Consider the following 27158-nt stretch of genomic DNA (forward strand, 5'->3'; position numbering starts at 1 on the left):
GGTTGTAGGCATCTAAAAGTTGTAAACCACTTAGAATAACCTTAAAATCAGGTATGAAGCATTCACTCACAACTTCCCTGAAATTAACTAAATGCCTAAATGTGTATTCAGATTTTCCATAGCAAAAATATTTCCGTATTGAATTTGTGTATAATATTGTCATTACTCTAAACGGTGTGGGAAGACAGATGACATGAAATCTACACCAAAGGTAGTTGAAAAGTCCATTCATAAAACTTTTATTCCACTTACATCAACTTAATACACATGTTCTGAACAGTTATGCTTGGATTGTTCATGAAAATTTTATAAGACATTAAACAAAGCTAGCCATCATCTCAAGTTATTTCCCTGTTAACTATTTTTACAGCACATGCATGTTAGGCAAGTATCAAAAAAAAAAAAATCACAAAAGCAAAAAACCTAAAAAAGTTAAATACATGGGTTTTTGTTTTACTGCTGTGCTCGATATACAGTGTCATTATGAATATCAAGCAATTCATTTTTACTGCATCTTGTACATTTGTTCTTAGGTTGCTTAAACCATTTAAATACAAATAAAATGTGTAGCAAAAATAATGAAAGCAACAGCAGGTAACTTTACAAATAATGGAATGTGAACCGTTTCTCTGTCCTTCTCTAGAGAAAGCTGACTGGGTTATCAAACTGTCTTAAGGAACACTTCAGCTGCAATCAAAGATGTACACTTGATTGGAATATTCCACAGATGTCACATGTTCACTTAACATGCAATATCTATGGGACATCAGTTTATTCACAGCCATTGTGTGCTCCAGCTTGAATATTCATGCTAACTACACCTGTGGCTGCAACATTGATTATCCCTTTTTTCCATCATGACAGACCAATATGCAAGCAGTCATCTTTGCCTGACATAGAAAGCTGTTTTAACACTGGCCTTGTGGGAAGCCACAATGTACCAAAAGTACTATGCCAAACATGTAAAACTTGTATAAAAATTTCACAACCCTATATTGGCCACCTCAGATGAAAACATTCCCCAAATGTTAACTGGCTCTATTCCCCTAATATTAAACAAAACCACATGGGAAATATAGAAATCCAAATAGAAGTAACATAAACCTGTCAAATCGTAAACAAAAACTATTTGTGGGACAGCATGGATGACAAATGGTCTACTGTTTAAATTTCAGAATGAGGCAGACGGAAGTTGGAAGGCTGGTTAATTCTCCCCTCCTTCTCCTGCTTCGGCTTCATCTCCTTGGGTATCCGATGTCCACAACTGTTTGGGGAAAAAAAACAGTAAAATAAGATATTAACACTTATGACTAAAAATTAATAAGGGATTGTTAGAATGAAGGCCTACGTCTTAAGTAAGTTCTCAGAGGTCCTATTAAGCACTGTGGAAAAAGAAAAAGCACACACTAACATGAATGTGTTTCTTGGCTATTACAAAATGGAAATCCAATCCTAGGTGACACAACCCTATGCTGTACTTAATGAGCAAGTTCATGAACAGTCAAAATCAAAGTCTCACACCCACAAGGCTCACTAAAATACAACTACAAGCAGGCAAGAATCAGACCTACAGAACAGATAAAACGCGAATCAGGAAGTAACTGGTTTCCCCTCAAGCAAGTTTTACACATCTTTCTGAAGGAAGAGCTTTGGTAAAGGTGTCCCTCCATGCCCAGTGCTACAGTGATTGTTACCTTTTCTTCAGAACAGGCATCTGAAGGTTTTTTCTGCTTTTCAAACAAAAACCACTTCACCAAAATCTCTATCCCTTGGCTCTGTTCAGTTAGTTGTGCTCCCCTTTAGTGACTTTCAGGACACTGAGCTTTCAAACTTGGTGGGCAGGGCGAGGAGGGGAAAAAAAAAAATCAGCCTAAGCATGCAGTATGCAAAAAATGTTATTTTCAGCTCCATAAAAATCACACTAAGGAGCCATATATCAAGATTAAGTACCAAGTAAGGAAACTAAGCATCAGAGCAACATCCAGGGCAAAGAAATTATTTTGTGAAGCAAGTATCTAGCCATGCTGGCTGCTTCCAAACTATTACCAGTCCAGTATGATTTGTAATCTCTCACTTTATGGAGTTATAGCATCATTAACTGAATCATTCACTCTCTACAGCACAAGGTGGTAAGACACAAAACCAACTAATTCTCTCTCCACCTACAGTGCTATGCCACTAAGGTCTCACAAGACGCTTTCTTTTAAAAAAATCCACCATCAGAAGCATTTTATCTTTTCCAGGAGTAGAAGGCAATAGAGAAACCTGCACAAGATCAGTAGTCTTGTTCTTGCTCTGAACATGCACTCAATCTTCCTTGCTGAAGCCTTAAGCAACAAGTTCTTCTACTGGAGACAACAGCACACCAGCAGTCTGGTTCTAGACCTGCACTACATTCTATACTACATTAGTCCCAATTTCAGTGCTCTTCTTGTAAGGAACAGCAAGTAAGAGCAGTTTTATCAGCATTTTATCAGAAGCTTCTATCCTAAATCCTCACCTCTAGAAAACAGAATCACAGAGTCATTTAGGATGGAAAAGACCTCCAAGATCATTGAGTCCAACCATTAACACTGCCAAGTCCACCATTAAACCATGTCCCCAGGTGCCACATCTACATGACATTCAAATACCTCCAGGGATGGTAACTCGACCATGGCCCAGAGCAGCCTGTTCCAATGCCTGACAACCCTTTTGGTGAAGAAAATTTTCCTCATGTCCAATCTAAACATACACATACCTTTATTCATAAAAAAACAAGGGCCTGACTGCTATGAAAGACAGATTACCAATTTTACCAATTGAAAGCACAGTTTAACAAATCTACTAGGAAAAAAAACAACCTCTTTGGAGGAAGGGATGCCTTTTATTTAATTAAAAAAATGCCCCAAAAAATTCTGTAGCAGAGCAAAGAAATTATCTAGCAATTCCAGTAAAACAGATTTTCACGTGATACATTAAACAGCCCTTTGAACACTTCTCTGCCTTCAGTCCCCACTGAGAATGAACCTAGACTCTTCTTCAGCCACACAAGACTCAAGGAAAAACAGAATCAACAATTGAAGAAAGCGCTCCTGCACTGAACTGATCAACATGCTGAATCACTGTCAAAAGCCCACCTACCTCACAGACTGCAAGACTTGCGTAACTACAAAACCAGACTTTTTTTACATTTATGAAATTCATTGCAATCTTTGTCAGTCACACACATAATTAAAAGTTATTTTCTACCTCAAAAGTTGTGGAAACACATGGAACCAGTACACTCATACAGATCAAGATAAGCATTTAAGGCAAGACACATAATTCATTCAAGAATATAGAATCTTGCATCTCTTTACAGCTTTCTCCCTTATAATGGAAAGCTCACATAAACTATCAGACCTACTACCGTAACTCACACGCTATGGGAGCTCAGTCCAACTTTTGCTCTTGTGTGAAACAATTTGCTTTCCAACTGCTACAACAAGCTTTACATTATTTTTACTGGGAAGCCAGCAATTAAAGTCAGCCTCTATTCTCTGTTTCAATACTACTCATTCAGAGGACAGCTCTTGAGCAATCCCACTCAAGGGGACAGTACACACAGACATTGAGAGCGATGCCAACCCTGTATCTGTCTCCAACATAGAGGTTGAGAAATCACTTCCATTTGTTTTGTAAGCAACAACTGGAATAATCACAAGTAGTTTTTGCAGCAGTGTTAGGTTGGCACTCCAGTGGAAAAGGATCCAAGAAACAGGGAAATTAAATGTTAGACACAAAAGCAGAAAATATGGCAACTTCAATTTTAAGCAACAGTACAATTTCTAGTTATGGTAAAAGCAGTGTCACTATTTTGTTAAGTTATCTGTGATGTAAAGTTATCTCTGATGTCAGCTGCACAGTGTTAACAAGGGGCTGCAACTGGTCACAAGAGGTGCTTATTTTTTCAGTTCTTGCTTGCAGCTCTTCCCCCCACGGACTGTGGAGTGAACAATGCCAATAATTTCACGATTGCATGTTTGCTTACACTTAGTTTCATTTGCTTTAGATATTTATTTTTGCCAGTTTTAAAGTTCTAAGTAGGTTAAAAAATCCTGCACACAGGATGAAGATTTTGATTACTGACAACTACAGACAGCTGTGAGTCCAAGGGGAAAAAAGGACTTAAGACAGTTGTTTTACAACTGCCATGGAAAAAGCCTGCTAGCATGACTTTCCATTTCATCTCTACCAAAATTAAAACCAAACAAAAAAGCTCAAACAACAGGTTCTTAAATGGATTTGTTAGCTTTGTCTGCAGTTTTCAGGTAGGATCTACTCCTTGCACATGCAATCACATAGAAAAAGCTGTATGAAATTTGACATAAGTTTTGAAGAGGCAAATGCAACTGCATTCTCAAATGCTGTTTAACATAGTTAGTAGGTTTGCTAGTCACAGTCCAGATTGTATCACTTAAACATGCTAGATTCCTTGAATAAAATAACCTGAAAAATGTAGTCAATTTGCTATCTGTCAGAAAACCATTTTAGCAGGTAGACAAAAATCCCAAAAAACTAAGCAGGAGAGAGACTTAGCTCAGAATCATGATGTACTGTAAACTCATTTGTGAGTGATAAGACACAGCTCCAGAGCCGTGAACAAAAAGGACAACTCTGAGTGCCACTAAGACCAATCCCACCATCAATATGCAAACTTTGATGATACTCACTGTCAAGTTGTCTCTCAGTAACTGCATTATTAGCGTGCTGTCTTTGTATGACTCTTCACTTAATGTATCAAGTTCAGCAATTGCTTCGTCAAAAGCCTAGTGTTATAAAAACAAACAACTCCATTAGCCATGCGACAAAAGGGTTATGTAAATACTTTATATGCAATTTCCCCCTCTTAGACCTACCGTTTTTGCAAGGGAACAGGCCTTCTCCGGGGAATTGAGAATCTCATAATAAAACACGGAGAAGTTCAGAGCCAGACCTAATCTGATAGGATGTGTTGGTTGCATCTCCTTTTTACTGATTTCAAAAGCTTCTTGATATGCCTGTTGTGATTGCTCCACTATCCCTTTGGGGAAAAAACAAACACACACAAAAACCACAACAAGTAAGTAATTCACATACTGTATCCAGACATACAATCAGGACTGTGTTCATGCTTGCATGAACAAAGTGTATTAAGACTGAACGCCTGTTAACGAGCATTTTACCTAACAAGTTGCTATTTTATGAAGATTCTACTAAATTACATTTTCAAATTATTAAAAAAAGGGAAGCTGTCATTGACCAATTCACAGGTTTGAGTCTTTCCCTTTCACCCTGGGACTACTTATATTTAGGAATGTTTGCAGCAGTTTTGTAGCACTTAAGCAAGATAAAACCCACCACCTACGTGAAAATGTACAAACCCAAAGTTTTAACTACACACAGGTTTGACACAGTACCACAATTTCAATGTGTTTAAACACTGCCATGCATTAGATCCAAATTTTAGTCATGGGAAACACTGGTGACCTTTGCTTATCATGCTGAACCCTTTCAGTAAGCCATCTATGAGCTTCCATTCAAACTGTTTGGCAAAGATAGTGTGGCATACGTCAACCCAAATTAAATACATATTTAAAAGCTTCCAACATAGTTCTATTTCCAGTGCAGATACAGAGAGCATTTTCACCTCACTTAGAAGTTCTAGTACTCTGAAAGGAATAGAACTTTGAAGGGAGAAAAATTAACAATTTGGCTCCCTTTTTTTTAGAGATTAATCTTTTGTTACTCTTAATTGGTTCAGTTGTACAAGTTATAAACACTTGGCAAAAAACAGCAACTACAATATGTACCCTAAGATTGAAGAACTCAACAGTTTCCATTCTCACTGAAGGCACGTGAACTTAGGAGCAAGCTCTGCCTGCACAAGTCAGAGATCAGGGCCCAACACAGCCTACAAGCTGGACTGTGCCCTTGATAGCTGCAGGGGCAAGGGAAGGGCTGGATGCTGAGCACAAAGGGACAGTTGTTCCTGTGTGCTCACCATTGTTAACAGTATGTGAGAAAAAGGTGGGCAGGAAGTCATTCAATTCAGATGCAAAAGGACTCCAATCCTAACATTTCTGGATCAAACCAGCATCATCTCTGCAAGAGTGCCAGTCACATGTATGCAAAAATAAACAAACTTTAGGCTAAGGACTCAAATACACATCAGTATTAAAGTCAGCAGTACTCAAACTCTGAGCACAACTGAATACCAATACTCAGGATGTCTATGCAATCTTTATTTGTTTGCCTTTACATATTCACAAAAATTACAGCATCATACTGTTCTCTTCCATATGAAGAGTGAGGACATTCACTGGACAATTATTCAACACTTGGTCCTCTCTACACTCATCACTAATAATGCAGTGCTGCAGACCAGCTGCTGTAGTACCTTGAAGGTGACCAGCAGTTAGTGTGTTACAGCTGAGAACAAACAGGTCTACTGCAAGTTAAATTCATAAATAGTGAGAAATGTTTAACTCTTCTCATAAGGGTAAAGCCTTAGAAAATGGTGCTGTTTAAGAAAGGCAAACAAGGCAGCATGAAAAACAAGTAACTTCAGGGAATGAAGCCGAGTTTTATTTTTCAGTAATTTTTGGCATATCTTCAAAACAAAAAACGCATTTTTTCTCCTTATTTGAGAAAATAGCTACCTTTTGAGCAATGATTCGTGTAACTTAGTGCAAAATTTGATGTATTCGGTTCATTTTTAAATCAGTCACACAGTATAAAGAAGTTTTTAACCTTGAATTCTTTAGGAAGTGCAGCTCCAAAGTTCAAGGCTAAAACAGGCTGAGGTACCTGCTTGACATCCCCATCTGCTAGACTGCCAGAAGAAAACCCCAGTAGATAAAATAAATGATGTGGTTTATAAGGATAAAATTCCAACTCCTAGAGTTGGGAGCTTTATATTGTTGCTGTATTTACTGCAAAAGCTGAAAGAATACTGTTCAATTCAACAGCCACTATTTCATAAACAATACTTATCAACTGCTCTTCTTCAAGGTCACAGACAGCATACAAGAAAAGCCTGTAAGATGGAACACTGAGGCTGAGAGGGATAAATAAAAAAATGGAAACCCATTAAAAAGTGCTCAGCCAGGAGATTAGGTTAAATAAAAACAAAATTCAAAACCACATTAAACAAGGATTTTCACAGTCTAATTTTAGAGCCTGTAACTTGATCCTCAACAGAAACAGAAACTTTGGGACTCAAAAAATTGTATCTGCTGTGCATGTGAATAGAGTGCACCGAAATTACTAAAAGGAAAACAGTAACTCTGTAGCAGATCTAAAGTAGTGGTAACCCATGAAATTCTGTAGTCACCCGGACTGGGTCAGTTTGCACACAGTAGCACAACAAGTCAAATGGAGCTCTACATACTACGTATCAGTATCTTTATGCAACACTATTATTCAGCACTCTGGGGAAACTGGGCTTCACCACGGGATGCGGATATAACACATGTAGCACTAAAGCACACACATCTATCCCCTTGAAATTATTCCACATCTGTTTCCCCTCCACGCCCAGCTCAATCCAGTCTCTGACGTTGTGCAGACATCTTTCTGTGTCATACTGGGAGAGTTTATGAGCTTGGGAGCAGTGCAAGGCCACAGGGGCACCACATGTCCAACAGTTCCACCAGGAGCTGAGCAGATGGGGCACACGGCCAGAATGGAACAGCAACAGCTGCACAGCTCGATGGCTCTCCAAAAACCCTGAGGGTCCCAAGTCTGCAAATTCAGACTGTCCACACTCTCCCAAGCATCCTGGATTTCTGCAGACTGAGGGCAGACCCAACGGAGTCTGTGAGATACCAGGCTGGGCTCTGTGCTGGAGTGTGCTGCTCTTCAGGGCACACTGCCACCAGTCCCAAACTGGCTCCAGGAAACAGCCTGGCACTGTTGGCAGCAGGCTCTATCTATGTATTGTTCTGAACTGAAGGTATGGAGTCAGCATGCTGTTAGGGCATCTCCAGCTACAGCAGTTAAGCCACTCAAAATGTTAAGTGCCTTATATTAACTTTTCTAACTAAACTTAGGTGAAGGCAACTTACCTGCCATTATAGCATGCTGCTTACATGAAAATACAAGAAACTTGAGGAAATGGAAGACTTTTGGATATCAAACTACCATGATTACAGAAGAAATTTTCCTAATAGTAAGATTAGTTTTATTAATAATTTTCTCCTACAGGTTGTTTCTAGTCTCTTTGATCACTGAACCTATGCAGACTTTTTTAATTCTGTAGAAATGCCGGAAAAATGGCACAGATAAGTCTTCAAAAAGCTACAAGATTACAAAGAGGTAAAAACCCCCAATACTCAGCCAGAGAGAAGCAGTATAAACCTGTACTTTAGTGACAAACAAGATGTCCACATGCGTTAAGTTGGAGTCAATACCAAGATTTTGTGACTAAACACCCGTTCCCTGCTTTGAACAGCAGGTAGATGAAAATCTTTTTAATCTTTCATTTGAAAGCTAGTAACTTAAGATTTTTCTTCAGAAAACATGAAGCCTATTACTAAAGAGATTTACATCCAAATCAGAATTATTCTAATTTTAGAGATGTGTCACTGCCCTGCCATATGCAATCTAATTAGACAATATTTATCCACAATATGACATACAATACCTTTCTTGTCATCTCCAGCAGCAACCTCAGCCAAGTAACGGTAGTAGTCTCCTTTCATTTTCAAATAGAAAACTTTACTTTCTGCTTGCGAAGCATTAGGGATCAAGAACTTTTCCAACAGAGACTAAAAGAGAAACAAAGAACACAGTGTTTTGAACATACATACTTTTACAGCATGCTGAACAAACAATTCAATTATATTTCAATCTATTTCAAAGTCAAGACTACTTTACTTTTTGCTTATTTTCTTCACACCCTACATAACATATTCAGCTAGAGAATGTGTTCTGGATCCCAATTCTAGATATAAAAACGAATGCTGCAGGCTGTGACTTGATGGGGAGAAGGCCGCTGTGTCAATTTAGCAGAGGAGTCTTGTATGACCAAAGGAAGGGTTTTTATAAGCCATTATACAGAACCCTGACAAAAACAAGGTAGTCAAAAGACTCTAGGTAGAGAGTGTAACATGGAAGAAAGTCTGCATCCACAAAAGACAATACAAGGATCAGAAGTATCAGCTGCCAAATCAGAGACCTGAGTATCTTACATACACAGGCAATAAATAAGCCTCCTCAGCCCAGTTCCCATTAACTGGAATGCTGTACTGGCATCACCAGCAAAAAACGGCAAGGTGAACCCGTTATTCTTGAATTTCCAGACAGCTGACAATCTGACATTCAGCTCTGTAGCACCTCTACTTGACTTTATGTGCTGTCCTAACAGGTATCTCCTCCATCTTCCAAAGCAAAGGTAGCTCTCTGGAGTCACTCCACCAAATCCTCCCTGTGGGCTGACAGTTAAGACCAGGTTTTTCTAGATTATTCTAACTGCTTATTAACACAGCAAGTTCCTAGATGAGGCAGTCATGTAATTTAGCAGGAGTGCTATTATGATGAAAAGAAAAAAAAAAGAAAGAATATCACTAGCTCCAACACATTTAGTCAAATTAAGATACAAACTGGTCAAACTTTGTGATATTGAGTGCTTGAAGTCAGAAAGAAAAGTAATTATTTGAAAATCAAAAATAGGTACAGAAGCACTCCTAAATAGTCAGAATTAAATCAGAAGCTGTTACATTTACTTTGCTAAGGCTATGCAGAAAGTAATTTTTTTAAAGAGGTTTTAGTAGGACTTTTTGGGCATCTTCTTTTTCCTATAAATTAGATGACTGATGTTTCAGTTTTGCTTCACTTTTTTTAGCTCATATTTCCAGTGATGCCACAGAAAGGGACAAACTAATTCAGCTTCAACTGGAATGATGGCTGCTTTACGGTACTTTCCTCTCAATAGCACCCAGCAAGTTAAATGAACATCTTAGAAGACATACTCCTGGGATAGGCACACCCTGGATATGATAGACTACCACTATTCCACTGTGACACAGGCACATGTGGTACCTGCTCTGCTTAACAGGCCAACTATTAAGCTACAGAAAGCTACAGAAAACTGTAACTCACAGAAAGAGCAAGAAGATTAAGTTTGGTCTTCATTTTTGTTGCTTTTTTTCCCCTCCATAAAAGCACTAATTTATTATATAAATAATGCTACAATAAAATAAAAACCTATAAGTCTACATTCTTTACTGGCTTCAACATAGTGGATTTATTCAATCATCTTTAATATTAGACATTTGCAGTACTGTGGGTGTTGGTATATAACTTCATTTTATAACCAGAGACACTGAAAAATACTGCATGTCCTTGCTTCTCACCCAAATGACAGCAGAGACAATCCTTTGGCAACAGAAGGAACACAACACAAGCAAGCCATCAGAAGTATTTTTATGGAGCCACTCAAACGGGTTGCCGTGCTACCTCATGCCAAAGGCACCCTTCTGGAGGTTGTGCCACTATGCCAGGAGGAGGGTTCAGAGCCACCTCTGCCCCCGCGAGGCTGGGACACAGCAGAAGGACAGAAGGAACATGGGTCACACGCCTCAGCTCTCTGAAACTACTTACACACTCTGTCCTCACCATTAGAGAACTTCAAGGTTTGCAGCTATGATATTTTCATGAGTGTCAAGGAACTCCAACGTCACTGACAACTGAAGGTTACCAGCTACTGAGAAGAAGGCTCCTTATTAGTTTTTCTCTGTCAGACTGCAATTAAACCAGGTGTGTCAGTCTGCACCTACCCTTCTGGCACCATAGGGAGTTGCCCTCCTTTTGTACCCTCCATTAATTGGTCAGACCAAAATATTTTCAGTGATTCTAGAAACAGAAGTTAATCATCACCTTTATTGAAGGTCATTTGATTAAAAAGTACAGCTCTACTCGCTCCCACAGCAGCAACCAAATTCCAGACTTAAATTTCATTTAGGTCACAAATGAGGTGAAGTTGCACCAGTAGACAGAGAAGAGGAAAGACCAAATTGTCTTCCTAATCAGACAGATACTAGCAGGGCAACAGCAGCTTGAACACTGTAAATCTTGTACTGAAAAAAGTCCTAAAGCCATGTCAAATTTCAAAGACTGATGAACTGAGAAAATCCCTTTGAACAGCTATTCATCAAATATAACCGACTATTTGAGCTCCAACTCAAACTGCGCTGGTAGCTTGCTCATATCTGGATGAAAGAGTCTATTCTATACAAGTAATACGTAGGATTGGTAGGCCACATATCTTTGGAAGAATTTTATTTATGCCAAATACTTCATAAACAGCAACAATAAAACCTGAAAGCAGATGAACATTTAAAAGCTAGCACATGAAATTACTGAAATGAGAGCTCTACCTATCATTTATCTAGTATTATATATTCAGTTTCTCCTATTTGAATTAGTCCATTTATTTCAGGATATATTTTCTTTTACTGGCATAAGTAAACACAGACCACTTGTTTAAAGTTAACCTGAAGATTCAGGGTACAGTGATTTATCCCAGAGAGTGGCTGTGAAAGTGCAACCTGCATGGAGGTGGTGTGGCTACAGAAAACCAGACAGATAAGACCAATGAAACTACTAACCTTTTAGAGTTCAATTACAGAAGATAGCATAACCAAAGGTATAACCAATCTAACACTTTTTTATCTGCCAACACATCAGCTTATGGGCAATACTGTTTATCATGTGGGTTTTTTAATAGCTTTAACTGCAAAGCTTCTCTGGAGGATACAATTGTTTTCACAAGGAGGAATATCTTGGTATTTAAGTTCTATTGATAGGTTGTTTGTCCAAACCTTCCTTCTCCCTCCTTGACCCGTTGATATGACAGTGTTTATGGCAGTATTGTGATCACCCCACAGGACACTGAAGTGCTCACATCTACTCCAAGACCTGACCAGTAAGTGATCTGTAATTACTACGGTGATCTCCAGCACTGCAATGCATGCAACACCCTAACAACTGTGGTCCATACAGCACATGCATATTATAGCTACATGGTATGTAGTTAAGCCCTAATACTCGTTCATGACATTCCTGCTATCATGCAAAATTCTCATCCAATTTTTATATATACTAATACAACTCTGCAGGTAGTTAATTACAGTGCCCTGATCAGCATCTGGTAGAAACAGTTTTTTAAACAAAACTAAACCACCACTCCCAGCCCCTGAGCCCCCCCAGCTACACAAAAGCAGTTGTCAGAGCTTTTAATTTGACAGCAAGAATCTAACTGCTGTGAAACAAACCATACTATTGTAGTCAACTAGGCAGATACAGCAGCATCTTAGTGCATTTTTCAGCCAAAATCTGTAACAGCTTGTACAAGTGCTTCTAGCACCTCTTGTAAGTCTTTTCAGAAAGACTTACTGGAAAATTATTACTGTTTAAAAAGAAAAAAAAAGAAAAAAGGATGTACTAAACCTGAATATCAACCCTTACAAATATTCTGGCTGTTCAAAGATCAGGCTTCAACACTTCACATCTGCAATTGTGGTCAGGACTAATTTAACAACGTTCTGGTACTCTGAACTGACAAACAAACACATTTGAAGTCAGGAGATGTCGGCTATGCTCACACATAACATTGACAAGAAATCTCACCCATGTGGTATGTTCCCTCACCCCCAGCAAGTATGTACTAGATAGAAGTCTGTGTCTCCAAAGGCACAACAGAAGCTGCCTGCACACAATTTCTATTATTCTACCAGAGAACTTCAATCCTGGTTATTTTAAATACTGAAGTGGAGATTCACTTTCTTCATTCTTACACACATTCTACTGACAGAACAGGACACAGTCAACGTGAAGCACAACATGTTTTGAGCCTGTTTTGATGAAAGTCTCTATGTACTTGTACCTGTGGTTTTGCAAGATAAAGTCTGAAAGGTAAGAGTTATCAGACTTAGTGAGGAGTGTGAAGGAGGCCTATCAAGTAGTAACAGAAAAACCCAACACCCAACCCTCTCCTAGAAGCCTGTCTGCTTCTCACTGCAAGTGGACAGCTTGTCAAATTTTGGTGAGGACTTCAGCTGAAGACAGAAAGCCAACGCAAAGACTTGAACAGTCCTTTCCTGACACCTCAAGCCTAAACTACCCTCTTTCAAAAGCATTCGCATGTTTGGCAAATGACTTGTGTGGGGCAGAAATTTACTCCAAAATTCATCATAAGAGCATTAAAATAAGTGCCTCAGTTTTGCCTTATTGCTTCTAGTTCTGTGCTTATTTCCCTTTATTAAAGGCTTGGTTTCAGTACATGTTATTGCCTAGAAACTTTAGTTAATTACTAATGCACTTGAGGATTGCATCAACAGCTCAAGTTTCTATATTTCCCTCCTGACAAACATGAACAAAAGAATAGTCACCAGACTCTAGGAAAAGTGGCAGTAAACGAGCGGGTAATACACCATTAAAGTACTGAGAACAAGAAACTTAGTTTTTAAATACAAAAAAATTAATTCTTAAGATACCTAATTGAGTAAAAACTCTTGAACTATTGGAGAAACAAAGATATTGCTCTTGCTCAAAAGAGTCAAGCTTCAGAATGGCAAAAATTCAAAAGAATACACTGATAAGCATTGGATAATTTAAACAGTATGAGTTTCTTAGAGATGACAAGGCAGGCCTTTTGTTTTCATGCAGTATCGAAAGACACCTGACATAGTAATGACATTATTTCTAGTTTTGAGAATAAATTGCACTTCAACTTACTTGTCATCCATCCATGGTATACAACATAGGGATGAAAACGAAATGGAAGAACTCTTGGTTTTTAAATTCATGAAAGACATCAAAGAAACAGTGTATCTTTTTTTAAAGCTCACTCTGAAATCAATTTCACACTTAATGAAAACAGCCTAATATTTTCATGATGGGAACAGCATGCCACTGTCTTTCTCCAAAATATTTTAAGAACACAAGAAGAATCATACTGGCTGAGAGGATTCTTCTGTCTGCTAACCTACCTGCAACATGTCCAAAAGAGGATGTCACTACAAAAATACATTAACAAAGCAAGAAAGTATCATGTTTCCCTTAGCCTCAATTAATGCCCAGGACTTCTGGAGCCAGATGTGATTTCTCTGAATGTAGTTAACCTTTAACAGCCTTCTTGTCCACATTCCACACATTGTTCAACCTCCCACTACATCAACATAACCTTAATGCCCATAATACACTGGAGAAGAAGCTGCAGATACCTGACTAACCGCCACATGAGAGAATCTTTCTTTTGCCTTAAATCTACTTCTCAGCTTCCTTAAAAAAAAAAAGTTAAGCTTATAAAAGCACTGGTACTCAAGTCTGCATTTCTTTTAGAAGACTATCAGATAACTTCACATTATTTGAAGACTTTCAGTACCACTTCCAAACAGGAATCAAAAGCCTCTGTTTCACTTTCACAGTATCCAGGTAGCTATTTACCTTGTTCTCCACAACGGAAGAAGGTGAGCAGGGGATTAGGAAAAGAAAAATAAGTAATATGTGATGGACACGAAGAAAAGGGACATTGAGCTGAAGAACTGTGTTAGAACAAGCAATAAAATTACATTCTATTGAATCTTAAGATTCAGCTTTCCAGATGCATAAAGATACACTTACCATCTGCAACCCAGAGTACCCACCTCCTCTTGTGTGCAAGGGCAACAACCCTTCCTTTGTGAGATGAAACACAAAACTACCAGACTACCATTACAAAGTTGACTTGCTGTTTTATGACTACCTGTGAAGCTGTGCATGTGTATTTGAAAGAATTACAGGTATAAAGCATCAGGTGTACTGAGGTAGACATTCAAATTACTGACTTGGATCAGTGTTTTCAGGTACATACTTTGTGGGAAGAGCTACATGTACCTGGTTACAATGGAACCCACTAACCAACCGGCACAGTAACTGCAGCATGCTTCATTAAGCTACACTTTTACAGACTTCTGTTTTGATGACAAAGTTATTTAGGCAGGCCATCTGTGTCAGACAAGTTCAAGACACCTATTATTCCCATAAAAAGCTAGTGAGTGATTTTCCATGCATGTGTTTTTTGCCTTGGCACAGTTAGGAAAGTTACTCAGGCTATAAAACACATGCAATTAGCTGCACTGCACAGAGTGGCACACTCACTGCTAAGGGTTTAACCAAACCATTTGTGGCCAGTAATTTTATTTACACACTCTATCTGAATTGTTGGAGGGAAGTGACAAAATTTGTATTTTTAAGAGGAATATTTTTAGACAATCCTTTCCCAAACCCTGTTTTGAGACAAGCTTACTATGCTGTTCCTGATTATAGTTCCACCCAGAGCTTGGGATAAGGGCTCTGCAACTGCTACCTTGTGGGTGACCTCCAACCCCCTTGGGGGAAAACCAAAAGGACTGTTGTCAGCCTTCTACTCCAGCCAAATGCAAAGCCTCGTGTTAGAAGTTAGCTACAGAAGTCTCTCTACTCATTTGCTTACTAGAACAGGAATACAAGAAAATCTGTCAATATTAGCAGCTGCTGAGGCAGGGGAGATCTCATTGGTAAAACATCTGCTGAAGAAGGAAACAAGGCTGCTGCCTGTTTTCAGTACCAGTTCATTCTTCCAAACGAATTAACTGCCCACAGAAACAGCAGCAGAAGTTTGAGAAAGGTGACAAGGCTGGCTGGAAGAAATGAGGCAAGAAGGATGAGCCTCAGCAGGGGAGGTATTCAGAATTTGGGACAAAGAACCTTCAGGGGGCAGGGAGGAATTTGACAGTGGCATTTTTGCAACAGTGGGAGATGTGACATCCATGGGGACAGGGGATTGGTAAGAGCAGAAAAGAGATACACTTGATTAGCAGTTTTTCTGTAGTCAATCTGGTGAAGATCAGAAAGGAAAAAAATAGAGGAAATTAGGTCTAACTAATAAGAGGAAAACTGAAAAAAGGACTAATGGACAAAAGGGAATCCTGCATAACAGAAAGAATGCCAAGAAATTTTAGCTTATATATAAAAATACCACTAAAACAATGTAAATGTGTTTCTTTAGAAAAGAGAACAAAAGCAGTGTCACATATGGGCAGGCGGAAGAACACATGGAAGTAGGACACACTGAGAAATCATCTTCATGCTGACACATATGCTGGGGGATAGATACAATTCAGTAAGAAGTTGGTGTATGCACAAAAATGTCTATAGGGCAGATGGAGGGAAGATAGGGCACGGACACACCACTGGTGTGCAAAAAAAAGAAGAGGACAGCAATTGAGGCAATGAGGAGCAGTATCTCAGTTTACACTTTTACAGCCATACATACAGCACTCCTTGCAGATCTGCCTTCCCCAACTACCATGTCCTTTATTAGCTTGTTCCTTCTACCACTTTGCTTTCCAACTGGTATTTATGGCAAGGGAGGCAAATGTGCTTAATATCAGGATATACTCTTTGAGATTCTTCAAAAGACTTTTCAAGTGTTTCATACCAATCATTACAGGTTTTTACCGAAGTATGCTTAACAAACATGACAGTGAAGGAACCAAATTCTGAAGCACAGGCAAAAATACCTCTCCAGTTTAGTAATCAGCTCTGAGGAATCCCATACAAAAGGCAGTAGCCAATAGGACACTTAATAGAAGAATATTAGGATTAAAGTCTTTAATTTGTGGAGGCATTGCTATAAACAATGTCTGCTGAGGATCCAAGTCAATATGCAATTTTTACCTGTGCCTTTTTTCATTCATTTAACTGTTTCTTGAATATTGTGGACTTACAACAAAATAGAATGGTGCCAGATGCATTGATTGTTATTCTTTTCAGAACATCCTCCGAGAAACTTGAGATAATACAAAATGGAAACCAACTGAGTTAGATGAGAATTCCTGCTTGGGAGGTAGGTCTAAGCAACAGCTACTGTGGCTGTACTCCGAACCAGAACACATTCTAGCTGTCTGAAGAATCTATAGTTTCGGTCTCTGAAGAAATACTAATAAAACTACACGTAAATACGGTGTAACACTTTTATTTCTGCTAAGAAATAGAAGCAGGAACCATTTATCTTTAGCACCTTGCACTATGAGCAGATTTAAAACCTCCTGAAGCTAAACATGTATCTGTTAGGGATTCGTTATAGCACACAATGTTAATAAAAGCATTTTATTAGGAAAAATGCCATTTTAGCAATTTAAACCTATTCTGCACTAGGAGAAACCAATCAGTTAAGAGATCAGATTACCTTTGTTAAATCTTTTGTAACCTGAATAATCACAAAGGGTAATATGCAGGAAAAAACCCAACCACAACAAAAAGCAACCCACAACTGTTCTCTTCCTCATGAGCTGCATTACAGAATCACAGAATCAATGAGATTGGAAAAGACCTCTGAGATCATAGAGTCCAACTTACAAACCATAGAGTCCAACCCACTATATCTGACAAAAAAATTTAAGAATTTACTGTTCATCTCAGTAGCAACATGACTTATTATTACTTCTCATTTGAAGAGACACTGCCAATCTTCTGTCAGATTTCAAGAAAAATTAGTAACTACATAAAACCTGACATTCATTAAAAAAAAACAACTCCAAATTTAAGAAATAATCACAATCTTAATTATCTTCAATCAATTCTAATAGCACAAGCTTTCTCAAACTATTTCAAAATGGCAGTCAACCACTGCCTGAACGGACAACCAGCTTCAGAGCTGAGAGCAGCTGTCTCTGCTCCCAGGAAAGAACAAGTAAAGTGTTTGAGAACCTGTTTCAGAAACATGAACTTCTGCCATGTGCTCAGTAACAAGACAGAAGTTTCCAGATAAAACCAGAGATAGTGTGGCACACTGTACATCTGTTTGTGCAGATGTACAGAGATAATGCACTAACTCTGCTCATATCCTAAATTTTATATTTCTACCACTCGTGGCTTCCACAGGCACCAGTAGAAGCTGATATGTTAACAATGCAGTGTTTCTGCTCTTAACTGTCTAGTAACCAACCAGTGAAACAAATACACTTATCAGTTCACAAAATGACAATGACGTTCTTCCTTCAACAGTACAGAAGGAGGAATAGTATCTGTCATCGGTGACTAAAATGATCAACTGATTTTATTTTGCTTTTTAGAAGTGCCTATCAGCAGTAGGTACATAAAGTACTTGAACAATGAAGGCTGCTGTCAAATAAAGCAAGTTGTCACTTCAGTGCTTCTGAAGTGTAAGCATTATGTATTTTTTTATTGTAAATCAAAGCCAATAATTAAACATTAATGCCAAATAAAATTAATACAGTAGGTTAGTGGTTATAAAAGATTTTTTTCTATTTCCAATAAATGCAAGAGGATGTAGATATATGTATATATGCGTATACACATGTGTCAGCCCAGCTAATGTACGTATCAGAGGTAACTGTATTTATGCAGAGCACCTTAGCTGGTTTTATGATAAACAGGCGCAGTAAACACAGGTAGCGACACTATGGATGACCTTCTTGCTAAGATTAAATAAAAAAAAAAATACAAGTCATCTCATATTTCAACTGATCATGAATGATATTTTAATTACCAAGATTCAACATTTTTTCAGCAGTCTAACGGTCTAAAAAACGTAAAGGAAATTGCTCTAGCTTAGGCAGTGCTTTCACTGCAGGAAAGAAAAAAACCCAAAACCAACAACCCAAACCAAACTAAAAACCCAACAGTCAAAAAAAACCCCTGAAGGGTGTAGCTACAACTAGGGAAGTGATTAAAGGATTAACAAAGTGAAATCATGAGGTTGATGCAAATTGCCTCAGCCTCCTACCTTCAATATATGTGAGCAATTATACCAACCAAACTCTAACTGAAAAAGCCAGACTTGGGAGAGTTAATCTAAAGCTTAAAGGATTAATTTTTTTCTTTTAACAATAAATATGACCAAATATTACGACAGGCTGCCCAGAGAGGCTGTGGAATATCCATACTTGAAGGTATTAAAAATTTGACTGACAAGGCCTTGAGCAAAGTGATCAAACTGGAGCTGTTCTGAGCAGAGTCAAACTTAATGACCTCCCTTTCAACCTAAATTATTTTGGGCACCTAACTCTTAGATTTCAAAAAAATAACCACCCTTCTTCTGTGATTGACATTTTGCGAATAGAAATTTATACAAATGCCTCCTCTTCTTTTCTGAAAAAAGGACACAGATCTCAAAGAGAGAAACAAAGTGCAGTCAAAAATAAAAAATTAAGCAAGCCTGAAAGAGTCACAGAACTGAAGGTAGCAATTTTCAGTCAGAACACTGAATTTTCTGTTAGTATCAGATACTGTCATAGCAAGAAGGTTGCATGGTATGGTCAGTCACTCAAGCTCATAAACAAGCTATTCACCTGCCCATCAGCACCATTCTACAGATTAGTTCTTTAACCATGAGGAGGGCACAATGAACATACAATGGTAGAATCTTAAGAAAACAATTCACACATGTGCATGTCAAAATGCTTATGACTTCCTATAGGAGAAAACTAGATTTTCTAACCCAGTCATTAAGAATTATTAGACAGGTTTTATACATGCTAACATAGTAACTTATTAAGTGCTTGCAGCAACTCGAAAGAAGTCCCACAGTAATTCGAGAATGATGGCAATAGGCATTAATTCTGTGGTATGTTCTTTAAAAAGCCATTTAGATGCATTCTGAACGGAATTACACTCCCTTCCCCCAGTGAATTGCAGCCCCATGGCAGGTTACTAAACCTTCTCCTACTCCCCCCTCGACAACAGGCATAAGAAAGAAATGCAAACCTCAAATCACTGATCTGAGATATAACTGCAACTTCTCACAATTACCACTTCTAACAAGTGAAACATCCATAAAAAGCACAAAGAAATCTCAAGAGTATCAGCACACAAGGAATACCATTTTATGCTTCTAAGCATGAAATTCAGAAGAAATAATACAGTGAAGAAAGTAATAATTTCATCTTATTGGAGGGTCCTGAACAACACCATTAATCTGCAGCTTTTCTGGCAGGGAGGGAGTGGGGAAGAGGTGCTGAGCAGCACCTGCATGCAACAGTAACTCCATAACTGAAGGGCAGCCAAGGTTTCAGGAACCTAAATAACTAAAAAGGTAAAGAAACAGGGAAAGAGAGTGCTTGGGCACTGCTGGTGAGGAAATTCACTCAGAGTATGACTGTGGTGGAACCTAGGGGAGGAAGTGACCTCACCCAAAGACTGGGCGTGGGGTAAGAACAAGGGAACTGCCACATACCATGCACTTGGACATGCAGGGACTGCTGAGGTGTGTGCCAGCCTAGGGAAGAGAGTGCAACTGTCCAGAATTACATTCCTACTAAAGTGAAGATAGCCAGTCATGTTTTCCATTATTCTAACATGCAAGCAATATCGGGTGTTAGCTATTTAAAGACCTTTCCATACATTCTTCTCTGTATTTCAGAACCCTCATTAGCTTAAAAATTCATCTTACTACAGATTTAATTTGAATCAACTTCAGTTCCAGGTCAGTTTTCTACTAACAGCAAAAAGCATTTTGAAGAAAATCCACACCTGTTATACTAATGATGATTTTTATTATGGAAATGACAAATAAAATATGATTATAGATCCTTATACTGGTACTTTAGACAGACCCTCCCTTCTAATATAGAAACTGAAACAGGATGTAAAGCACACACTTAGCTAACATGAGAAAAAGTACTTAATTAAAGCTTTATTTCCTCTATCAATTAGAAACTTCTGAAGCTGGAAAATTTTTATAATACTCAAGTACTTTTAAGATGCTCAAGTATGGCAATGTACTTTCTTACACACACTATATCACTCCTGAAGAATTTGAAAATTAAGTCTTTCTTGCTACAGTGTGAGGACCTTGTACTATGTACAACGTTGCAATTATTTGCAGTTTGCCAGCACCACCAGACCAACTCCAGACTGGAGCTGTTATATTATATCTTAATATACTTCTACATGTATCTGACAGAAATGGTACTGGAACACAAGATTTTAGGTGTCTCTTCTTTGTACAGCAGCACTCTGAGGCTGCAGCAAACAAGAGGACAAGTTCAGCACTTTGTAGAGCTGTAGAGGTGTTCCACAGCAGATTCAAGAGATGGAAGATTTAGGAAGTGGCAAGGATGCAGATACTGTCTTTTCCTGTTGCAAAGTCAGTGTAAAGGAGAAAAATAAATGGTCAGGCCTGACCCACGTAATCACTAAAACTTTTATCATTGGGCCCAATAGTGATGAAGCAAGAACAGTTAAGTCCATCATTAACTGCTCTTATTCACTCTGGAAATCAGTAGAAGAGCTGGAAACAGAACCCAGGCAGAGCTGAGTATACTCAGCATCTATGGGATTAGAGGAGCTATTTCTTCCAATACACTAGTGACTTGATTCCAACAAATCACAGAGGGAAAAGAATGAGAAGCTGCAGAGGAGCCAGCTTTGGCCACACTTCTAGTCACAAACACATTCTCTTAATTGGTTTCCTCCCTTCAACACTGAAGTTAGAGCTCCAGTCACACTCAGCTATGAGGTAACACCCCAGAGTGTTAAATATTACTTAAGAGCCTAGCAGACAACTGAAGACACAACAACAGCTCCAACAGATTCACAGCCTCAATAAAAGATACTAAAGTTGACAAGATGCTTTTGTACTCTAATTGATAAGGCTAAAAGCGCTGAAAGTTTAACACTTCAGGTCTTATTAATTAATGGCATACTTCACACCAATCAAGATTTGGTAAGCCTTGTTTTTCACTTCTCTAAACAGTTACAGACTAGATTACCCTGCACAAGACTTACAGAAATCTTCTAAAACAAATTAAAAAAAAAACCAAACCCAAACCCTAGTTCAACATTTGCAGGTAGCATTGTGTTCATAATAAACAACAAAATGTTACCAGAGTTCTTTTTTCTCTGTTAAAGCAAAGTGGATGTTAAATAAAGCAATATGGTCAGTCATGTTTCTAGGTAAGAATGTATGTAAACAAGATACTAAAAGAAAGAAAATGAGAACATGTTTTTAAATATAAATCTGATTTTTCAATGTAGTTGGCATCATCTCAGGTAGCACATGCTATTTGAAAGCATTTTTAAATCCTCTCCTTTGAATACAAAAGTTTTAATTTTTTTTTCTTTTCACATTTAAGTCTAAAAAAGTAGTTTTACTACTGCTAATCACTGCCTAAGACATTGTTTCTTCTAGACAGTAATTGTTCCTTATCCTATTAAAAAAATTGGACGGGCAACATTAAAGATCAGTCAGTCATCAGCTTCCTAAAAATAGTAACATGTCCAAGAACAATAACTTCTTTGAATAATGTATGTATCTCTCAATAACATAAAGAGAAATTCAAGTCCATTTTGAGATTCAGAAGATTTAACAAGATTCCCCACCCATATGCCTTCTCTCCCAGATGCTCTAGTTGCTGTGGCAAACTCAAAAGCTGGGTTTTTGGTTTAGTTTTTGAATTAAGCAAGCACAACAAAGCTAGTTTCACCTCAATCTGGTTTCCATTATAAGATGGAGTTAATTGTAAACACTAAGTTCTTATAAAGTTTTTTTAAGACCATAGACTTAATTAAAATGATTTCTTAAACCCAAACGTAGCTTACAAAAGAACTTCAGGTAACTCTGAACTGAAAGCATCCACCCCCCAGGACTTTTGCATTAATAAAATAATTAAAGAAATAACAAACAATTAGAATGCCAGATTTGGATCCTTATTTCCTTGCCTTGAATAGATGAGCCACCACTTTAAACACAAGAACCAGTAAATCAGTTCTTTCCCATGAGTAAGTTTGGCATTTCTATTTTCATAGTGGAAGTTTAAGAATTATCCTTAGACAAGGTAACAAAACATACAAAATCCAGTGTGTTACAATAACCATAGCAACCAGCCTAAAGTGGAAGCCAAGACTCAGTTATCCATGCTGATTCTTCCACACTCTGGGAGAACCAATGTCCTAGAAACTATCACTGTCCATGCCATTTAGTTATCTCACGCATCAAGCAAAATTTATGCTACTCATTGATCTTAATTTTCATTTGACATCAGATCTTCAAGCACACTACTTGGCTATTTAACACTTCCCTCGTATCACATGTCATTCTGTCACCTCCAGGTACGTGATCCCTTGTCACACATGGGCTGACACACCAGCAGGGTCCACAGTCCAGCGGACAACTCTATTGCTGACAGTAACCTCTACCTCATGAGTGGTCGCAGGACTGAACAGCTGCTCACTGAGCACTCACTGAAGCATCACAGGCATGTGCAGTTAGAAAAACCCGACAATCTGGAATAAGCATTTGGAAGAGGTTTGGATTTCATAAACCAGTCTCCCAATGAAAATACAGGGTTGCTTTCTAGGTACATGCCCATTTTAACATAACTACAAGCCACAGAAAATGTCTAACTTGAACACCCTTTTAGTTTGCTACTAAAAAATAAGTTTAAGAGGGTATCACAGCATTTCTACTGCCTCTTCCTGCAGACAATTTTCTGCATGGCTGAGTCATAACTAACATTACATCATCTTACCCAGGGAGGGGCACAATTTCCGTAGAGTAAAAACTACCTCTTACAACTAGAGCAGCATATTAAAGTAGCAGAGATCAAAGTGACCTAGGATACAAATACTGCATTGAGGGGGAAGGTGGAGGAGAAAACCCCAAAATAAACCTATATCCAGTTCAATCTCAGCGAAATATATTGACTTTTCATAACTATTACTTTCCATACAATAATGTTTCAACACGTCTCCAAATTCATTAGCATTCATAACTATAACTTGTATATAAATAATCAGTACATTTAGAGGGAAAGACAAGTCCAACTTTTTTTAAACCCTGTCCTTCAGAAATAGCATAGGAGACCACAGCTTTACTGACAGAGCAGAAATAGTCCCAGAGGGCCCAGCACCGTGTACTCTGCAACTCTAAGTAAAAATGGATCAACAGTTTCATTATTTCTCACCAGCACATCATTGCAGATGTCTCTTAGCTCAGTCTCAATTTTCTCTCTGTATTCTCGAGCCATCTGCTGTTTTTTCTCAGCGCCTTCCGTCTTTTGTTCAATACTTGAGACGACTCTCCAAGATGACCTACGAGCTCCTACAACATTTTTATAGGCAACAGAGAGAAGATTCCTCTCTTCGTTGGACAACTCAGCTCCTTGCTCAGTCACAGACTTCATGCAACTTGCCATGTCATCATATCTTTCAGCCTGCTCAGCCAGTTTGGCTTTCTGCACCAGCTCATTTTTATCCATGGTGATATTTCTGAAGAGGAAAAATAGTGAGGCATTATTCAGACATTGATCAAGCACAAAGGTATTTTAACTTCATATGCAGAGTAGTTCGGAACTGTAAGAGGTACAACTGAAATCCAGAACACAAGGCATACAAGCAGCACTCAATGCTCAAACACGTGGATATATGGATTGAAGAGTTAAATGTCACTGCTTTGTCCTGAAAAACCATTAACTTCTAAAAGTATGGTATTTTAATGAACACAAGCAAAAACATCCAAAGGTGATCTGAAAGCAAATCATTCCCATCTTATGCACACAAAATAATCCTAATTATTTGCTAATCCTAATTATATCACTCTCTCATAAGACTACATTCCAACTGCAGTATCAACTGCTTTAAATTATCAATAAAACAAAATTGACACAGAAAATATCCAATAGTAAGCTTTTCACAGGAGAACACCAAATCAAGGCTGGACAAACAGTACCAGGCAACATTCTAAGCCTTAACAGATTCATACAGTTACAGGCACAAAGACGTGATACAGAGATCTGCAAACCAAATCCCATACTGCATGTTCAAAAGTCAGAATGCACCACATATCTAAATTTCAAGGTGTACACCCTTCCACGATGTTAACTCCCTTTCCCAAAATGGGAATCCCCATTATAGGATGTTCCGTGCCAGGTACTGCTGCTCTGTGTGAGAGACTGTGCTTTTAGAGACAAAAAAAATTTTACTATTTAAAAATATTACTTCAACATTAGTATTTCAGACAGCACAATGTGGCTGAGATGCTTCATAACCTGCATCTTACCACCACTTAAAAAACCAAAAATCAAACTGTTGAACAGAGGTATTGGGAAATTTCTCTTGGTACAGCAGGAAAAATATACTCCTCTCTCACCCCCCATCCTTCTGTGTATCCTGACTTAAATCATTTTGAGGAACTGGCAATATCCTTTAGGATACACCATCCTTTAAAGTTTGACATGATTATTAAAACATGAACCAATTTCGGTCATGAATGCTTAACTTATTTCTATATGTTCCACACCCCCCAACCCTGCACCTTCATCTTTAACCATTAACATTTTTGCCATTTCACGTGACGTTACCAGAAACAATAGCAAGTCTATCCCGTCTTTGGAAATAAATGAAGCACAATTTAGCATTCCAGGTGACTTCAAGTTTTAGTAGATCCCGCTCCCGACATGGGGGCACAAACCCGGGATTCGATTGCAAGCGCGCGTCGAGAACTTGCTGGCACCGCGCACGGCGGGGTTAAGGAGCCATTTTAAAGCAGGGTTTTGGCGATAGTTATTTATCACTCGGCGTGACCGGGGCGAGCGCGGTCAGAATGCCGGCCCCGCTATCAGCCCCCGGGGCACCGCAGGCTGCCGGGCAGCATCCCCGGGCGGCCGCGTCCGGGGCCGCCCCCGCGGGCTGGGCGCTGCCGCGGCCCCGGCACAGCGAGCGCAGTGACAGCAGAAAATGGAGCGGCCCGGGGGCGGGCGGAGCGGAGGGCGGGGCAGGCGGGCGGGCGGCCCTGGGGCGCTGCGGTCGCCCCTCCCTCCCTCTCTCCCTCCCTCCCCGCGCCGCGCCCGCCGCCTTTGTCACGGCGGGTGGGCGCCGGAGCCCGGCCCGCCCCAATCCCGCTCCCCTCCGCCCCGCGCCCCCGGGGGGAGGATGCCGCGTCCCCGCCCCGGGCGAGGGGAAGCCCACAGGTCTAGCCCCGGGGGACTCGGGAGGGGGTGGGGGAGGAGGAGCCCCCTCCAGTCCCAGGGGAGCCGCCGCTCCCGCCCGGACCCCTCGGCCGGAGTGGGGGAAGATGGGCGGGGGCGGGGGGGGCTGGGCGGAGGCAGGGAAGCGAACGCTGCCGGGGGGCGGCCGCGGTTCTTCCGCGCCCGGGCAGCGTTCCCGGCGGGAGACCACACCCGGCAGCGTCCGCCGCCCGCACCGGCCCCCGCCCGGCGGGGGCGGCGCTCCCCTGCCCTCCCCGCGGGGCCGACACGAGCGGGGGCCTCACCTGCCGCCCCCTCCGCCCTTTCTTCCTCCCGCTTCCTCCCCCTCCATCCCCGGTGCGGACAGGCCCCGCGCAGCGGCCCCCACGCCCCGCTCCCTCCCCGTGAAGCCGCCCCGGGGGGGGGGGGGTAGCAGGGCGGGCTGGGTGCTGCCCGCCGGTCGCCCCGCTCGGCGTCCCCGTCCCGCCATGTGCGGGAGGGGCCGTTCCCGGGCAGCGGCCCCGTTACCTGTGCACGGCGGGCGGGCAGGCGGGAGCGCGGCGGGCGCGGGTGCGTCGGAGCGGGCGGGCGGCCGGCGCGGACTGTGCGGCTCTGGCGCTCGCGGCGCTGCAGCCTCGCTCCCTCCCTCCCTCCGCCGGCGCCGCGCACGGGGCGTCTCCGCCAATCACCGCGCCGCACCGCGCGGGCCGCGCGCCGCCCGTGACGTCAAGCGGCGCCATGGCAACGGCGCGCGAGGGCGCGCGCGAACCTCCTCCCTCCTCGTCTCCTTCCCCCCCCCCCGCGCGGACACGCCCAGAGCCACCGGCGGCCCCGCCCGCCCCCCCGCACGAGCCCAGCCGGGGGTCGCGGGGGGGTCTCGGCGCCGCCGCCCGTCCGGGGCCCTGTCCCGCCCCCGCCCCCCCTCAGCACCGGCCCGCGGGGCCCGCGCCGGCGGCGCAGAGCGGGACCGGCAGCACCGCCTCGTGCGGCCGCGGGGTGTGCGCGGGTGTCGCCCCGGGCGGGCTCTCCCGGCTTTGTGCCGCCCAGAGTCCCCAGTAACCCTCGCCGAGCCCCGCGGGCGGGTGGGTGCGTGAGTCCCGGGATGTGCAAGGAGCGGAACTGTCCCGGCACACGCGGGACGGCCCCGCATCGAACCGCGCCCCGGGAGCCTCATCCTACCCTATGGGTTGGAAAGGAAAGCTC

The 27158-nt window shown here is 40.9% G+C and overlaps 1 protein-coding gene across 2 annotated transcripts; it reads right to left on the minus strand.

Annotated features, from left to right (window-relative positions):
• Nucleotides 1-212: 212 nt before the first annotated feature.
• Nucleotides 213-26646, minus strand: YWHAZ (tyrosine 3-monooxygenase/tryptophan 5-monooxygenase activation protein zeta). 2 transcript variants are annotated; one of them, XM_051785350.1, is made up of 6 exons: nt 26484-26646; nt 23955-24258; nt 8648-8771; nt 4881-5044; nt 4695-4790; nt 213-1264 (listed from the first exon to the last, which is right to left on the minus strand). In XM_051785350.1, exons 2-6 carry the CDS (start codon nt 24246-24248, stop codon nt 1205-1207), a joined length of 738 nt encoding a protein of 245 aa, XP_051641310.1. In that variant the 5' UTR covers nt 24249-24258; nt 26484-26646; the 3' UTR covers nt 213-1204. The 2 variants fall into 2 exon arrangements, with proteins under 2 accessions (XP_051641310.1, XP_051641311.1); XM_051785351.1 differs by lacking the exon at nt 26484-26646 and adding an exon at nt 25350-25549.
• Between the last annotated feature and the right edge of the window lie 512 nt (nt 26647-27158).

This window comes from Manacus candei, unplaced genomic scaffold (genome assembly GCF_025592945.1).
Source record: "Manacus candei isolate 608988 ecotype Guabito, Panama unplaced genomic scaffold, ASM2559294v1 h1tg000019l, whole genome shotgun sequence".
Taxonomy (NCBI): domain Eukaryota; kingdom Metazoa; phylum Chordata; class Aves; order Passeriformes; family Pipridae; genus Manacus; species Manacus candei.